The sequence below is a fragment of the Prosopis cineraria genome, unplaced genomic scaffold, assembly GCF_029017545.1.
Source record: "Prosopis cineraria cultivar Desert tree isolate PC_DT_omini unplaced genomic scaffold, ASM2901754v1 PC15, whole genome shotgun sequence".
NCBI classification, from domain to species: domain Eukaryota; kingdom Viridiplantae; phylum Streptophyta; class Magnoliopsida; order Fabales; family Fabaceae; genus Prosopis; species Prosopis cineraria.
The window spans coordinates 2,986,666-3,004,242 of record NW_026555346.1 but is presented as its reverse complement, the minus strand read 5'-3'; the positions used below and the strand labels follow the sequence as shown (position 1 = coordinate 3,004,242).

The 17,577-nt window shown below is 37.6% G+C and overlaps 2 protein-coding genes and 1 long non-coding RNA gene across 8 annotated transcripts; 2 read left to right on the top strand and 1 right to left on the bottom strand.

The window, feature by feature from the left end:
• The first annotated feature begins 2,703 nt into the window (after positions 1-2,703).
• On the top strand, positions 2,704-6,093 carry LOC129294271 (aspartic proteinase Asp1-like). 6 transcript variants are annotated; one of them, XR_008589340.1, is made up of 9 exons: positions 2,704-3,104; positions 3,754-3,871; positions 3,980-4,206; positions 4,330-4,569; positions 4,665-4,803; positions 4,910-5,104; positions 5,196-5,268; positions 5,346-5,455; positions 5,641-6,093. XR_008589340.1 is itself a non-coding variant. In XM_054932494.1 (9 exons), exons 1-9 carry the CDS (start codon positions 2,917-2,919, stop codon positions 5,642-5,644), a joined length of 1,272 nt encoding a protein of 423 aa, XP_054788469.1. In that variant the 5' UTR covers positions 2,706-2,916; the 3' UTR covers positions 5,645-6,093. The 6 variants fall into 6 exon arrangements, 3 of the variants coding, with proteins under 3 accessions (XP_054788469.1, XP_054788468.1, XP_054788467.1); XR_008589339.1 differs by having other exon boundaries at positions 5,589-6,093; XR_008589338.1 differs by having other exon boundaries at positions 2,705-3,104; positions 5,545-6,093.
• Positions 5,635-16,901, bottom strand: LOC129294270 (kinesin-like protein KIN-7C, mitochondrial). Its single transcript, XM_054932491.1, has 26 exons — positions 16,311-16,901; positions 16,096-16,193; positions 15,651-15,740; positions 15,257-15,309; positions 14,527-14,592; positions 14,368-14,421; positions 14,147-14,206; positions 13,794-13,872; positions 13,507-13,574; positions 13,059-13,121; positions 12,828-12,932; positions 12,151-12,255; positions 11,904-12,011; positions 11,673-11,819; positions 10,872-11,054; positions 10,546-10,713; positions 9,452-9,685; positions 9,208-9,348; positions 8,994-9,119; positions 8,499-8,549; positions 8,331-8,378; positions 8,014-8,259; positions 7,097-7,843; positions 6,450-6,539; positions 6,058-6,093; positions 5,635-5,965 (listed from the first exon to the last, which is right to left on the bottom strand). Exons 1-25 carry the CDS (start codon positions 16,568-16,570, stop codon positions 6,073-6,075), a joined length of 3,411 nt encoding a protein of 1,136 aa, XP_054788466.1. The 5' UTR covers positions 16,571-16,901; the 3' UTR covers positions 5,635-5,965; positions 6,058-6,072.
• Positions 7,351-9,459, top strand: LOC129294272 (uncharacterized). Its single transcript, XR_008589341.1, has 3 exons — positions 7,351-7,492; positions 7,597-8,185; positions 8,974-9,459. It is a non-coding gene; the product is annotated as an uncharacterized LOC129294272 (long non-coding RNA).
• Positions 16,902-17,577: the final 676 nt, after the last annotated feature.

Below are 17,577 nucleotides of genomic sequence, written 5' to 3'. Positions count from 1 at the left end.
GGCAAAAATATAAAAAAATATTAAAAATTAACAAATGCTTTTATAAATAAGTTTAAATTTTTTTTTTCTTTCTCCCCCATATAAATAGGAGGAGAAGTACATTTGAGCTTTTTCTCAACTGGTGGGGGTCTTGGCATCCCACGCGAATTAGAGAACATGATCGGCGTGCTGCTTCGAGGTCTCACTACAATTTGTGGCGGCGTTCTTAAGCCACCGTCGCTTCTTTTTTTTTTTTTTGGAACGAGAAGGGGAGGGCGGTGTAGAATCATTCCTTTTTGCCTTGAATTGCTTTGGATTTTACTAATTTGGCTTGCATTTATCGATAGAGAACCTGGAAAACCATTATTTGCAATATGATGCCTATAATAACAAGGCTTTTGAGGGTGACCGCCTCGAAAATCTAATGCCGCGAGCTCCATGTTTGTTTGTCCCCTGTTTTAAACCTTCTTCGATATGGTCCTGAAAGTGAAGATATATCCAAAGATGGAAAACAATCCTCGCTTGAATGGCAAGCACTTTTGAAATCCAAGTAAGAAATCTGGACAATTTATTAGCACATTTTATTATTCAAGGACATTAGTTTTTTTTTTTTTGGGCCAAAGAAGGGCACTAATTTTGTTGCAGCCACTTGCCAAATTTTTGTAACCAATTAACTATTTTGTTATTTTAGGCACTGAATTAAAAGCATTGATTTTTAATGGAAAATGAACATGGTTATATCTTCGTGAATCGTGATCTGCCTGTTGAGTTCGTTGATGTGGCTGCGGTTTTATCTTGTGGGTGAACAATGGCGGGTGGTTTGAGTATGACAATTTCTTTTTTCCATAAAACTATTTGATGGTAATGGCTTTGGGAAGGCTGTGAATGCAGGTTTTATTTTGTCTTTTTTTGGCCAACTTGTGAATGGATGTTGTGTCAAACATTCATCGGCAAAGAAAAGAGTGATGGTGTGAAGTTGTGAAGTATGAACTGAACTATTCTAAGATCCTATTTAGTATAACGTATGAATTTCAATGAATTAAAATTGAGATTAAATTAGAAATAAGATTAGAATTGAAGTTGAAATTGAGATCGAGGTTTTAAAATAATATTTGAATAGAATACTTGTATTTATTTTATTTTATAATCATATCTCAAACGTAATCTTGAATCCAAACAAATTTGAAATGTCGTTGAACTCATGGAACTAGCTATGAAACTCATTAAACCCATTAAAACAATTGGCAAGCTTAAACCTAGATGCAATGATAGTAGACGAGCAGATTCAAAGGCAAGAAGGTGAGTGGACACAAAAAGAAGTGAGTAGGTTCATTGGTGAGCAACTGTGAGGGAGATGGAGGGAGAAACTAGCAACTGTGGAGGCGATCATATTTGAACTCAAAAAGTGGGAGGCAGAAGGAGGGAGAATGGAGGAAGATAGAAGGAGAACAACTCAAACTCAAACTCAAACTTGTCAATGGTAGAGGATGGCACTTGCATCGACACAAGGGAGGAGGAAATGGAAAGGGACAACTTGATAGACTCGACTGAGTAGGAGAACAGTGAGGGATGGGGCAAGGGGCAAGGGGAGAGAGACGACAAGGAAGGTATGGGGTGCAATTTGGTCTAAGAAAATCAATCCCAATGTTGATTTGGCAATGATCTTGAGCAATTCCATATATGTGGGATTGGGATTTTGATTTAATTTTTCATTATTTCATATCAAACATAAAAAATTGATACTCACAATCTCAATCTTGTCCTTCCTCTCTAATTCTTTGTGCCAAATAGTAGAAACAAACTCATGTTAAAGCTCGTGGGGGTAAAAATATTGCATAACAAAACCTAAAACTTTTGTATGTTCCCATTAAAAAATTTCATTTGGCCTTGTCATCTCAAAAAACAATTCATTACCCCCTTACAAAAATTCACTTATCTCATAAAAATTTATAATCTAAAAGACTAAAAAATTTATCCCATTAATTTTTTTTCATTTTATTATAATTTTATATTTTATGCATTCTTTTTAATATTTAATTTTATTATGTTATATTCTTAATACAAATTAAGAAATATTTAAAATTAATTTTATAAAAAATATTAGTATTTATTTTAAATATAAATTATGTCTCCACTAGTTTATTTTTCTAAGTTCGTTAATGCCAAATAGGCCTAATTGTCATCCTATTGGCTTCTATTTCTCTGTTATGTATGATCACCCGCGGCCGCTCATTGTACACCTGGCAGAGCTGCTCTCAGCTTTACATTTAGAAAGATGTGGATCAAATAAAAATAATCAATGCAGGACGAGGAGGGGGAAAAAACCAGACCGACATAAACGGCATGAGCTTTCGTTTTATTACTAGTGCGTCAGTCTCATAAAATAAACGAAAACCAATTGTATCAATTAAATGTTTATAATGATCCAATAATACATAAACATAGCAAATTTATTACACTAATTACAAAGTTTAACCTTGGTTGCTCGATAATTAAATTTTTAGGTATGTGATAATTGGTTTGATTTATTTTAATCAAATTTTTCAATAAAAAATCCCGTAATCTAAATAAACATCAAAAGTACAACCCTAGACTTGGTTTAGAAGGGGAAAAGCAAGAAAAAAATGGGGAGAAAATAAAAGTTAAAAGAGAAATTTCCTATTTTTAGTAGGTTGTCCCCCCTTAGTTGCTGTTAATCACGGAGCACAAACTCTAAACAGTGTCCCAAACGTGGTCGTTCCTCGTCTTTATGACACTTTGACTGCACCGCTCGAGCACAACCAGAGCCACCTAACTCTACACCATCGGGCTCTTCTTCACTTCAGTCGTCAAATTTTCTCCCCTTTTCAATCTCTTCTTTTCCCTTTTGATCAAAATCTTTTCGTTTCACTCCCACCTTTCTCTCCTGATTCAGAGCAATCAATCCCTTTTAGCATCATGGGTGTCAAAAGCAACGGAATCGCATGCACGGTCTTATTTCTTCTGGGCCAGTCTCCTATTTTCCCTCTCTGTTTCTCCGCGGCCAATCAACCCCATAACTCTAGAAAGCTGACGCACCCAACTTCTGATAATCGCCTTGGCTCCTCAGCTGTTTTCCAGGTTCAGGGGAATGTATATCCTCTTGGGTATGTATGTTACGGTAAAACTTATTTTCCTTTATGTCGTATCATCTCGGTGACGTTCTCTCTGATTTTAGGTTTTTTAATAGGTTTATATTTTCTGAAATTAGGTTCTGTCGTGAGCTTTGCTAATCTTTTGAATCATTCTTCACCCATTTGACTTCTATAAAATAGGTTTCTGATTGAGCTACTGATTCTGCGTCGCTCCACTTCGGCTCGCGTGCCGCCTAGTCTGGAGATTTTAGATTGTTGAATTCGCAGCACAGTCATTTATTCTTACAAGTTCTTTTGATATTTTCTCCTTTTCTAGTTGCATGAATACCTTCAGAGTCGTCTTCGTTTGAGTCGAATTTTGTCTTACGGTTTCTACCTTTCAATTTCTGATTTTGTACTACACAGAAAGATGAACAAAAAAGTATTTTTACTTAACGGCTTCCCGGTTTAGATTCGCTTCTCCTTCCTATTCCTATCAATAAAAAAGTAGACCCATCTCTGGCGTAATTTCGCACTAAATTTCTTTTTGTCTATGATTCTTAGTGGTTTTGAAGTAATCGCAACATAGGCGATGTTTCTCTAAATGTGTATTACTAATCTTATTGTCCAATTAATATCGTACAATTCGCTGAAAATATTATTAGTTTGTTTATCTATGCAGGCACTACACTGTCTCCCTTAACATTGGCTATCCTTCCAAGATCTTCGACCTTGATATTGACTCCGGCAGTGACCTGACTTGGGTACAGTGTGATGCGCCATGTCAAGGTTGCACTAAGGTGAGCCTTTTTTTTTTTTTTAAAAAAAAAAAGACACTGCTGAAATATTAGTAGCCAGCAGTAACCGGTCATTTTTCCTTCCCTCGACCTCGGCTATTCTGTTTGCAGCCCCGTGATCAACTCTACAAACCCAACAACAACGTTGTGCAATGTTCGGACCAGTTGTGCTCTCGAATTCACTTGCCCACAAGCTCTCAATGTTCTGCTCCAGATGAGCAATGTGACTACGAGGTCGAGTATGCGGACAATGGAGTATCTACTGGTGTGCTTGTCCGAGACTTCATCCCTCTCCAATTAACCAATGGCTCTGTCATACTTCCCCGAGTCGTCTTTGGGTGAGTCTTCTAACTCCATCCTTGACGGTGCTTGCGCGCTCGAATGGTAGTGTAATTTTTTTAATTTAACAGTATTAAGATTTTCCAAACTAATTTATAGTGCATTTATCTTTTGGATGCTAGTTGTGGGTATGATCAGAAATTCTCTGGCCCAACCTCTCCACCTTCTACGGCGGGAGTTCTTGGCCTTGGAAGTGGCAAAGCAAGCATCTTGTCACAGCTTCATTCTCTGGGTCTCACCCGCAATGTAGTGGGACACTGCTTAAGTGGGCAAGGAGGAGGCTATTTATTCTTTGGAGATGATCTCGTCCCTTCATCTGGAGTTATTTGGACCCCTATGCTTTCTAGTTCCTCGGACTCGGAGTATGTTTTCCCAAACCGTCTTGTGTTTTTCTTGCATGATTTGATTTGATTTTTTTTTTTTGGCCCCACAAATATTTGCACGATCGTTGCTTCAGAATGCGCTACAGCTCTGGACCAGCTGAACTGTTTTTCAATGGAAAGCCTTCTAATGCCAAGGGTCTTGAAGTTATATTTGACAGTGGGAGCTCCTACACATACTTCAATTCCAAAGCTTATCAGGCCATTGTTGATCTGGTGAGATGTAAATGAAGGAACCCCGTTTTATAATGATAATCAATCAGCGTCTGTGTTTTTTACTTTAAAATATCAGTCAGTTAGTAATCCTTTATTTATAATTCAGGTGACTAACGACTTGAAGGGAACACAACTGACAAGAGCAACTGAAGACCCGTCCCTTCCAATTTGCTGGAAGGGTGCAAAACCTTTCAAATCATTACGTGATGTCAAGAGCTATTTTAAGCCTTTTGCATTGAGCTTCGCGAAAAGGAAAAACGTGCTGCTGCAATTACCTCCAGAAGCTTATTTAATTGTTACGGTGAGCACCTTTCTACACGGGATCATTCTCTTCCTCGCATAGCAACAAGGGATCAAACGAAATCATATTTCTAACATAATGTCTCACCCAGAAACATGGCAATGTCTGCATTGGAATCCTAAACGGCGATGAAGTAGGACTGGAAGATCTCAACATAATTGGAGGTACGATCAAGCTATGCCTATGTTTGTAAGAAATCATGCTTTGATTTACCATACTTTTTTCTTTGCTTGATTGATAGTTATTCTCGTTGCTCCTGGCAGACATCTCTTTACAAGATAAAATAGTGATCTATGACAACGAGAAACAGCAGATCGGATGGGTTTCTTCCAATTGTGATAGGCTTCCCAAGTAATAAACCAATCTATATATCTTTTACTATGATTAATTTCTCATAGGGCTTTCTCACTAGGGGATTTTTTTCCCTTGTTCTTTAACAGTGTGGATCGTGACTTTGATGACGTTTTTTCACTGCCTTACGCAGCCAATTTCGATGTTTTAGCTGATAGTTGACCTGCAAACTACCAATATCACAGATAACTGATGCGTTCAACATTGGACTGCATATGTTAACTCCATGTCCACGGTACAGCGTATTACAGACATAGGTTCAGTTTTGGTCAACCTTCCTAGAATGCTTGTGCTTCATACGCAACTATACATGATTTGTAAGCTGGAGCACCCAACACACGAATAATAGTAATGCCTGGTGGAGAACACTTGGTGTAGAGTCCCAAAATGCCATCAGCAGAGTTATTCGAGGATTAAGCTAGAGGATCCGCCTTCGTTGTAGCTTTCCATATACCAGCCAGAAGGTGATTGATTGATACTTATCAGTAGGAGTTACAAAGTATACTGTACCTGCATGTAGCACATGATAATTGAGTTTAAGCATCGTAAAACTAGGTACATAATCTTTGAAGTACTTGTGTGTATGGTATACATATACTCACAGTAGCCACAACATTCTACAAGTCCTGATTTGCATACTGCAAATTGTCAAATGATCTTTGTCAGTCAGGTACTTTAGTCACAAGAGATTGCAATGTTGAGCAGAAGAAACGAAAACTTGGTATTGTTCAAAATTTAATGGTCGGTGAAACAGAAACATAGCGCAACTTTTCTAAAATTGCTCAAACTGATGGACGGGGATTGTCATCTATTGAAAAATGTTAATCAGTTTCCATGTTTAGTCATGCGGGAAAAAAAAAAGACAAATGGATTGATGCATGGGAGTAAAGCAAGTTGTTCCTAAGGGCTAGGACGTTATGAGGTTGCAAGATACACAGAGTGAGTGAAAGATATTAAATCTTAATATGAAAGTTTGGCAAGCAAGAAATATTACCTTGGCTTGGCAAATCTTTGTTATTGACTCAATATGAATGTTTTGAAGTTCTTCAAGGGCCACAACGTCCAGTCCGGCAACGTCCTCACCCTATCACGTTGTCAAAAGAGACATCATTTGTACATTCTCTCTCTTCATGTACCAGAGAATACTTAACAAGTCGTAGCTTATGACCATCAACTTGACATAAGCACTTTTGCCAACTATAATTATCAGGCACCAAAAAACACATTCTCCAAAGCATTCAAATATAGAATATTCCACGCAGGGGAGGATTGAGGAATCATGATAACAAGAAAACCAACATGTAATCCATGGCTCATAATTTCTATGCCAAGAAGACCAGCTAACTTCTATGTGTAGTCTTGCTAGTCAAAGAATGTGAATGAACTAATTTTCTATACAATTCAATCCAAACTGAGTAATAACTAGTTGGAATCAAATTCAAGTTCCCTGGCGGAAATAAATATGCTCGGGCTTATGTCTCTCTCAATTCATGCTCTTCTTCAAACCTGTAACCTAAACTTGTATTCTCTCAGTGATGGGTAGTGTTATCAAACATTTAGTTCATGCAGACCGACTATTAAGTAAAATTATCAATTCATGGCATAGTAGATGAGGCATAACATAATTCGGGAATGAGATACCTTCAATCTGGAAATAACACTCTCTAGTTCTTTGCATCTTCTTCTTTCTCTTTGATAACTAGCCTTGAGTTCTTCTAATGCAATCATCTCTTCCGTTGTTTCGAATATTTCATCCTCTTTATATATTTTTCTGTTAGCGTTGCCGTTAGTTGGACGAAGTCCATTTTTAACCCTGTTTTGTACATCATTGGGCTTATAGACTGTTGACTTGTCCTCACTATTAACGCCAAACTTTCTCATCTTTGCAACCAGCACTCGCATACTAGCCAGCTCATTTTCCAAATCTTGTTCATGGTGTTTTGTTTCATCAAGCCTTCTTCTTAGTTCCGCTTCTATTTGATCTTTTGCGGATAGAGCAGCTTCCAACGCAGCTTCTCTTTGGAATCCAGCTTTAAGGTCCTTCTGCAACTTCTCGATTAGAACATCATTCCCTAGCTTTCTGGATTGACCATCTTGTTGCTGAGTATTATTGTTACTTTGTTTGTCATCATATGAAGCAGATCTCTGACAACAATTAGATTTGCAACAAGCCACTTTTGCAGCTGCCAGATCACCACTCAGTTCTGCATTCTCACAGGAAAGCTTGGTTACTTCTTCAGCCAGGTTTCGGAGTTCAACAGCTGCAGCAGCTGCCAACTCTTTTGCATATGAAGCTTCTTGTGCAAGTGTGTGACTCTGAATTTCAAGCCCATCTTTTTCTTCAGCCAATCTCACCTTCTCTTGCCTCAAATTCTCTATTTCAGCTGCCTACACAGTGCCATAGTGAAAAGATTAAAAGAAAAACCACTTCCTACAGAAACCAAGCGATGTGTTTTCATATTTATCTCTAATGATGGAGGTAATTTCATTTCACAAAAAAGTTCTGCAGCAATGCCCAAAAAAGTGTGTGTGTGTGAGAGAGAGAGAGAGAGAGAGACCTGCATAAGAATCTGAGAACTATAAATGGAATTACTGCTGCCCTGCGTGGAGTGCTCCTGAATATTTGAGTTTGCGACGCTAGAAGGTTCATGAGTCTCTTCCGACATCACTTCAAAACACATGTTATGTGGCTCAGTCTCACTTTCGGCCAATGGTTGATAATTATCTGAGGTTTTATTCTTCAATAGATCTAGCTGTTGCCTTAGCATAAGAATAGTATCTTGCATATCAGCACTTTCCAAATTCTGTGGAAAATTGAGGAAATGAATCAGAAATTGAAAGTCCCCAAACAAGAATATACAGTTGTGTGATGTACCATAGACTGCAGTTGCTCTTGAAGTATCCTATTGTCTGCTGACTTGATCTTGATTACTCGATCAGCAAGAGAGAATACCTCAGTATGATACTCGTAATATTTTCTGCTTGTTAATTAAAAAAAAAAAAAAAACCATAACACTTGTACCAAGAAGATAGAAAAACCAACCTCAAGTTCGAAAATTTTTTCATTGAGCTCAGAGGTAACCTTGGCCAGAGCCTACATTAAAGAGTACCTGACTTATCAATTTACGCAATTCAATACACCAAGCCTGAACTGTCATAAACAATCTTGTTAGACCTAAAAATATTAAAATAATAAAAAAGCTACTGAAATCTCTATCCCCCTATTACTGCCATGTCCCGAATGTTTTCCTTCCCTTTTTATAACGAATTTTAGTGCTCTTAAGCGGCCACATAAAATGCATCAAGCATGTCAAGGGCTTTCAACAGAGCATGAGATGCTGAAAATCAGAAAACAGTATCATTTGGTCACGTCATTTGTCTGTCTTTCTTTTTTTTTTTTTTTGTCCTGGAAACAAATTTTCTGTATTCTGCGAATTTTTTTGCACAGGTTTAGACAACAATTTTCTGTTTCTGTTCACCATAATACACACAATAACATGGATCATACATTACTTCAGGAAATGAATATTATCCTTGCCTCAGACATGTCACTGTTATTCGGTGCAAATGCTGTCATCCGAAGTGGTTCTAGCATACGCTGCTCCAGAATACGGATTTGGTCTTTCTTTTGGCTAATTTCATCCTTCAACTTCTGCATGTGCTCCTGCCATCGTCACCAGAACAGCCATATTAATTTTGATAATAAAAACAGTTTTCAAGTTCTCATTTGACTATCCTAAAGAGTAGCTCACTCGCAGCTGTGAATCTTCAGGACCGCCAACAGCTTGTTCAGAAAGTCGTTTCAGAGAACTGGTACATAGTGCCACCTCTCCAGCCAACATTTTTACTTGTTCGCGAAGGAGATCCATTTGATCAGTCATTGTGCTCCCAGTCTGCGAAATAGTCATTCAGCACATTTATATCAGATTAATCCATTTTATAAGATGTATAAACATCTGTCCTGTTTATTTTTTCACTAGTATTTAGAGACCTTACCCAAGGAATTTGACGACCTCTGATAGTTTCACTAAACAAGTCTCCGGCTTGATTTCTAAAAGGAAAGGAATTAAAAGCTAAAGCATTGTCCCTTGTGCTGATTGAATTCCTGCGTGAGTCTTTCATGTCATGAAGCAAAACTCTATTTGGCAATTGTTTTAAAGATGATGCAGGGGACACATTTGTGGGGCTCTCACTATCAAAATTTGGTGATAACCCCCCCTGATCAGGTTTCTGCAAAGGAGGTATATACTATTAGTTGGCCAGATCACTTTAATTTTGTCCTCACAGAAAATACAGATATCACAATACAAAATAATTGTTATTGTTCAATCAGAGACTTAATCTTAAGATGAGATTAACTAATAAAAAAGGTTAATCATTAATGACACCGCGGAGGAACTTATTAGGTCTTTTCTATTAGATGTTAGGGACACCTAACAATATCATATATTCAATAAATTTGTTGCATTAGTTCTACAACTTGAAAGACAGAAGTGATACCAATGAAAAAAATTCGCACAACAAAGCCAGTAAAGTGGTCAAGGATATATGATTTATAGTGAACCCTTGCCAAGTCAGCAACAACTATAAATTTGAAACCTAAAAACCTGCAATTGAATGATCGCATTAAAGAAATTCTTATAATGGAAGTGCGAAGAGAGAAGAAAATATCATCACCAATTAATTAAGGAGTATGGAACACCCACTTAAGAACACCTGCCTTGTTCAACACTTCAATTGAAGTAAGATATCATAGTCTAAGTAGGATTATCAAGTCTTGCTTTCAGACTCAAATCGTGCTTACACTATTAGGTTAATCAAGCGTTGTCATAAGTTTTAAGAGAAATCCAATATATTATAATCCATAAAGCTATCGTCTTTGGGCATATAATTTAATCATGAATTCCAGCCCCACAGTCACAGCTTGACAGAAATTCTCGGTATCCATGTTTTAAATACAGTGGTCCATGATGATTAATCAAATGCAATTTTTTTAACTGATTTAAATAATAACTATAATGTTTGGCGTTAATTCTTAACATGATAAGTCATAAAATTTCTACTTTCAAATGAACAGAAAAATAACTTACTCTCAACTTGAACCAACCAAGCATTCCCCGTCTTTTGTTCCTTTTATAATCCTTCATCAACTCATCTAAGTTAACATCATCCTTTCCTTCAACTGAAGGCTCGGAAGCATGGCTTCCAGGGTCATCATCAATCAAATTATCACGTTTTCTATCTGGAAGATATGCTAACTGTAATCACAAGAACAAATAGTTGACTTTATTACTTTTAATTCCAAGCAACTGAATTCATATTGCAAAACAACAGATCATTTTAACTGTATCAGATCATCTAGCACAATGCAGATAACTGACAGCATCACCAAATGAAGCAACATGCTAAAACATACCTCATCTTCCCCAAAAGAATGCCTACGCCTATGGCCAAGCCTTTCAGGAATGTTTGAAGGCATTGCAGTCTTTGTAGAAACCAATATTAGTTTGGTCAGTCGCTGAATTCTTCCCATCAAAGCTGCTTTAGCCTGTTCCTCCTCTTCCAATCTTGACTGCAATTTGGACTGGCCAGCTTCCAGCTTTACATCATGATGCATGTAAGATTTCATTAATGGTAAGTGAAGTAAGCAATACGCCAAGCAATACGCCAATCAAATAAAATGCACACTGAGTAAACCAAATACCGCGTTCCCAGTGGGTTGGAAATCAAGACATGACATATTGTTCTAGGCTTCTGCCATATTATAAAGTTGCCACTAACCTTATGTTTGGATGCAGAGAAAAGTAGGGAGAAGAGAAAACAGGAGGAAAAAGTAGATTTCAAAACAGGAGAAAATGAGGGAAGAAAAGTGGAGACGAAAAAAGACACAAGGCCTGGGCATGTTGTCCCCAAAAGTTCTCTTCAAAAGTATAGAGATTTTGGAGAGAGAACATGCTTTTCAAAATTGCCCTAACAAAGAGAAAAACAGGCATAAGCCCACACCTTTTTCATATGGATATTACTACCATTATACAATTGATCTCTTTTTCCTCCTTTATATTTTCTCTGGTTCATTCAAACATGAGGAGTGAAGACATTTTATCTCCACTTTCTTCTTCCCTCCACGTTCCCTCCTCCCATTTTCTCTTCTCATCCAAACAAAGCATAAGTGACAGTCTCTTCTCAGACATCTCATGATACATGCAACAGGACAAACCTGAAGCTTCAAATTAACCAGATCTTCTTGTGAAGATACAGCAGCATTGGGATTCTGCAATATACCACGCTTCAACTGCTGAAGCTCCTGCTTTAAATCATGTATTTCCCTCTGATATTTTTTTATCAGAGACTTCTCATCCATAATCTAAGGCAAGAAAATCAATAGAAGTTAACAGCATGAAGTCAGTGGTAGAGAATATCCTTTTTATTAACAGTCACATGATATCACCTTGTTTTGAGAAGCCTTGATTTCAACATGCTTACTTCGAGATGCAAACTTCAACGTGTTGTGTGTCTCTTCACTACTGCTAGAGGCAGGCGTAACAGTGCAGATGAGCTTCAACAACCAAGGAATAGCAGGTCATTTCAAGCATTAGCTAACCTCAACTATTTACAAAAATAAATAAATAGCTAGCAGAATATTAAAAAAGTTGCTTATGGGGAAAAAAAATTAAAAAGAATGATATTGAACTAACAGAAATCTGTCCATGACCACTGAGGGATGACTGCAATAAACGAGTGAGTTTTGAATCTCGATATGGAATATGAGTTGCCTTTCCATCTGTTAATTTAGAAATAACCTGCAAAACAGAAATACAAAAGATCAGGAAGAGATTTTGTTTACTTCACTGGACATATAACTTGTGAATGGGACTATTAGAAACCGTAAGAATTAGAAACATCAGCACATCCAATAAACTGCTTCAAAAATGCAGCGCAAACTACATTCAGACATCGCACAACAGAAAGGAAATTCAACCAAGCACATTTATTTAATATTCTCCTGTCAGTGTGCTCAATAATATGCACTCCACAGTCCCCAAGGCTGTTAGGCATGGGGACTCGAACCCCATCAATAATGTATTGAGGCTAAATGTAAGTTATGTTCAAATGTTAATTGAGGATTGTCAAAGAAAGTAGAATACGAAACACAAGAACCAATTATTCCAAACACTGCTGCCGCAAAAAAATAATCAAATTTAATTATGTCACGCATTGATAAGTAACTAAGCACAGGACACAATGTTCACATCTAGCAATTGAAATTACATGCAACCCTATGTATCAGATAACGGAGCAAGAGTTAGGCTACAACTACAAAGCTGGGATTTAATTATGGTGAAGAGAGCAGGGACAAAAAGATAAATATTACCGTTCCAAGAGTAAGTAAACTTTTATTAATATATGAACCCTCTTTCCTTCGCATCCCAGTTGTTTCAGCTTTAGAACTTTCAGATCCTGCAAGATCAATTAAGTGCTGGAAAGGAGGAACGAGGTGAGAATTCAATTAAAAGCCTTAAACTAGTCAAAATAGGGATTAGGGACATCTACTGAAGCAGTACAGTATAATATTGAGAATCCTAGTTTTATGGAATAGTCTTACCAAATGGGACAGTGTCACATCTTCTTCCCCTATGTTTTCCCCACGAGTACTGCTTTCAATAGTCTGATAGAAACAATGTACTCAATAAAGTAGATAAGCCAAATCAAGAAATTAAAATAACGACGGGGTGCCATTTAAAAATTATGTTAGTTCAGAAATATTACATTCAAAATGAATTATATTTGACATGGTAGATCTACAGATGGAACTGAAATAATCCGTGAAATACTAGAGTTATGGCGCCACAAAAAGCTCAAGAATGCACCTATCATGTCATTTAATTCATGAAAAATTGAAATAATTAAGCTAGATAATTTATTTGAGCAAACATCCAAATGTCAACGGCATGTTCAGAAGTCCAAAAATTGAATTTTCTCAATTTATGAGGGCCAACAACATTTGTTCAAATTTCAAGCATATGAAGCTCACTTGATAAGAATTGGCATACCAAGGTGAATATGGTGTGGCTTCGACTACTGACCAGATTGAAATTATTAGAACCCACATGTCTGTGCTCTGGATTATTCAGAAAGAAGACATCAAAATTATCAATTAACTAATAAAGATAAACGATCATAAAATCTGCAGGAGGTAGGAACCCAGAGGAAAAATTTGCCATGCTTCCATCAAAGTTATAGTGAAGCATGGAAGAAGCATCGAGTAAAGCATTTTGGAGGAAAAATTTAGAGTAAAACCAATGATACAATGAAGCCAAAAGGAATAGAAAAAAAGCACCTTCTCCAGTAGCGATCAAGGAAAGGGCATGAGCAGGGGATAGCACAACTTCCTCCTTGATTCCTTCAACATAAGTCCCCTGTCAACATTATATACCTTGTATGCTCAGTACAAGATCAATTAATTAATTGGCATGTTAAGCCTACTTTAATCAAGATATAAAAAAGAGAAATAAAAAAAAATGTATATATGTTACAATGCCAAAGAAAACAAAACAAGGGGATAACAGAATGCATTTATTTAAAAGAAAAGAAACACAAAAGATTCCTACAACAGCTAAGTTGCTTTTGTCTTGAAGAGCAGAAAATGAATAATGATTTTTTTTTTTAACTTTCCCATATTGACATAAAGACCTGAGCATCTTCTCTTATTCTTAGGTTCTGCCCAGTAGGATCCAGCAAGTCATTAATGACCTAAACAAGAGAAGACAACAACGAGAAGTGATACCCATTAAGATATAAATAAATATGGACAAGGATGCAAATAGGCATTATTTAAACTGATATATTTGTTTCTTATTCATAGAAGATTCACAAAGGTCAGAAGATTTAATATAATGTTTCATGATGCTGACCTCATTATAGATCTCAAGATAAGACACACGAAGTAGGAATTCTCGTCCTGGTGTCTGAAATTGGCAAACGAGATTTGTCACCAAAGCCATAGGGTTTTATAGCTAAGTCGGAATTATGGGCAAGATTTTAAAGAATTAAATAAATAAATAACCCTTTACCTCTTGTATAATACTAAAGACATCCTTCACTGCAAGTGGGATAATTCCAGGTGACTTTTGCTCACCCTGGGAAATAATATGTAAAACATTTTTTAGCACGAACGGGATTTTATTACTCAAATTAAAAGAACATAGAACAAGCAGAAAAAAGCACCAAAATTTGCAATCAAGGAAATAGAGTCTACAAGGAAATTCAATGAGGAAACAACAGTTTCTACATCTGATAAGAAGTGGATACATCACTATTACAAAGTTAGAGATTAGTAGATGTTTTTATCAATATGCCACCATCTAAGCAGATGCTTCTTGACAGCAATACAATGGAAAAAAAGTTGGAAGTCATGACTTCATGTTGGCCTCTGCAAATTCTGCACTTGACATATACGTTGCTCGTTACTTCTTGCTTCTTGTTGGCAAAAAAAAGAATTACTTCTTCCTTCTTCATAAGCTATATTGTATGTCACTCTCCTATGGTAAATAGCATAAAAATATAATGCAGAGAGCAAATAGCAAGGATATATGAATTTTACATCAAACCAGCTCTAGTGCTTGTTACTAATGGGGAAAAAGTAACGTATCGCATTCAACAGGTTTATCTTATGACACAGTCAATGGATAGGATCGATTGCAAGATGAACTATGAATTGCAATTTTGAGTTGCTAGCTAACCTTAGAAATTAAACAGTGCGCTTAGGCTCAATGCCATGTCAAGGGCGGAAATTAGACTTACATGCATGGTATGTGTCTTGCCACTGCTAGTAACACCATATGCGAATACAGTGCCTGCAAATAACAAAAGAAACTGTTAGCAGACCACTTACCAGGGATCATGTTTGGATAAGAACTGAAGAAATAAACTCATAGTTCTCAATAATGAGATTGACCAATGATCATCAACACGTATTGCAGGAAAACAACTTAATTGTCATGACTCATGAACAGTTAAGTATGAGAGAAATAAAACTCAAAGAGAAATCACCAATAAGGTGACAGAACAAATTGTTGGAGGCCTTACATTCTCACTTACACACTCAGTAAACGTCCTGGTTCCATTAATTCCTACCTTATATAAATAAAGACATTGAATACACGAAATTGGAATTAACAGAAGAAAAAAATACTACCATTAATTCCTTCCATGGCACCGCTGATAACATGCTGAGCAGCCACATCATATACATGCCGAGTAGTTGTTGCAGGCCCAAACACCTTATCTGCCATGAAAAATATCATTACAAATAATATGAAAACATGGAAGTATAAGTCAATCCAGCTATATTTTCGTGACCCATTCGCATAGGAAGTGATGTGTGCCGTGGAGTACAAGAAGTCCCATCATTCATATAAACCGCTTATGTTAAAAAAAAAAAAAGAAACAAAAAAGCGGGGCAGGGCGTGGCATAGAGCCGAATTGTTGTGCTCGTTTGCTAGTTGCTACGTTTGAAAGTTGTGTCAACCCCCGCACCCCACTCAATTAGAACAAATGAAAATGTAAAGAATCGACCTTTTTAATTTGTTGTTGAAAGTTAAATATGTTACTATCGGAAGGCCATGAGGTAAACGACTAACCAAATCCATAGGCAACGGAAGGATTGTGCTCGTTTCTCACTATATGATCCCCGTCTGCATACCACGCTATCTCGTCTCCTTTATGAATTTCTCGGGCACTGCTCTAACACAAAAAAGGATTGAGAAAACATGCAAACAGGACGGGAAAAAAGTGTTATAAATAACACCCGACCCATGAATTCGAGTGACAAGCTAGTAAAACAAGTGAACAGCACCTGAGGGGTCGAAGCCTGACAGTGACGGTGACATTCTCCTTTGCCTTGCTAACCTCGGGCCGGTCAAGGGTTGACGGGCTTGGACTGGCTGGAGAGATAGCCAATTTCCGTGAAGGCCTAGACGAAGTGATCGAAGACGGAGTAGTGGGTCTCCCTAAGGATTTTGCGACCGGCGGCGGCGCGGATGGGGACTTCCGGGAACGAAAGGGCGAGACAGTGGAAGAGGCTCTCTGGGAGCGGCTATATCCGGCGGCAGACATTGATGGAAAAGAAGATGAGAAATCTTAGTAAGAAGATTTTCGTTAAGGAGGGGAACAGAGCACAGGTCACATGCCGGCCATTGTAGTGCAGGCTTTGGAGAACGCTCCTCCGCCACACCACCTCCTGCAACTCCCTCCAACACACGATTAATTTTAATTTGGTCAGCGTGTCTTTTGAAGTTAAAATTTCTTTTTTTCGTTGAAATTTTAATTTTTTTAGGCGCAAAATGTCAGAATTCAGGCACAGCGGGGGCTGTACTAAACTAAGCTAGTAATGGTGCTTTTGTTTCTTTACGTGAGTGTCGCTGTTGGTGGTTCTTGGGGCATGCGAGGTTCTGCCCAGACTCGGTAAAGAAATCTGCCAGTCTGTTAAACTAATGCCACCGTTTGTCTGGCATAAACAGAGGAATCGACAAATAGAAAAATAAGTGGTTGTCTCACGCAATCGCGCCATTTGCTGGCATTGCTGCGTCGTTCGAATTCCGGACCCAACCAGCTCTAGCTCCAATAGCGATCTATTGTCTACCAGGCTAGCGGCTCATACAGTAGTCTCAAGTGGATCTCTGTTACTGTTTTGCCTTGTACGCATGCACCCACGCGGTATGTTGTATGGTCGAATTGGATCTAAAATGTAACGTTACAGTGAATAAATTAACTTTTGGAAGTTTTTGCTCATCTGCCCAAGTGGAAAGGTTGATTCTTATCGCTGGTTGATTCTTATTTTGTTTTACCAAACCTTCTGAATTATGTCATGCAAGTGATGGGATTTGCTTGCAAGGTTGAAAGGAAAATTAATTTGTAACTTCCTATGAAGTGTACAAACTTACTTCTGCACGATTTGTGTCATAAGCAAAATAATTACCTACGCTTATTTGAATGTTTTCGTGGCCTGTACATTTCAAACAAATGGAAACGAGTTCATATTTTGATAGAGGAAAAGGAGGAGAAGGGTTACGTTCGCGTCAACCCTCCTTCGACCCTCGTTGAAAAGGATGCTTCCATTCTTG

Coding starts and splice junctions, on each gene's coding strand:
- LOC129294270 (XM_054932491.1), bottom strand. CDS start 16,570: ATGTCTGCCGCCGGATATAGCCGCTCCCAGAGAGCCTCTTCCACTGTC. Junction 14,593..15,256: donor GCAAGACACATACCATGCAT/GTAAGTCTAATT, acceptor ATTATTTCCCAG/GGTGAGCAAAAGTCACCTGG. Junction 13,122..13,506: donor GCCACACCATATTCACCTTG/GTATGCCAATTC, acceptor TGTTTCTATCAG/ACTATTGAAAGCAGTACTCG.
- LOC129294271 (XM_054932492.1), top strand. CDS start 2,917: ATGGGTGTCAAAAGCAACGGAATCGCATGCACGGTCTTATTTCTTCTG. Junction 4,207..4,329: donor CTTCCCCGAGTCGTCTTTGG/GTGAGTCTTCTA, acceptor TTTGGATGCTAG/TTGTGGGTATGATCAGAAAT. Junction 4,804..4,909: donor ATCAGGCCATTGTTGATCTG/GTGAGATGTAAA, acceptor TTTATAATTCAG/GTGACTAACGACTTGAAGGG.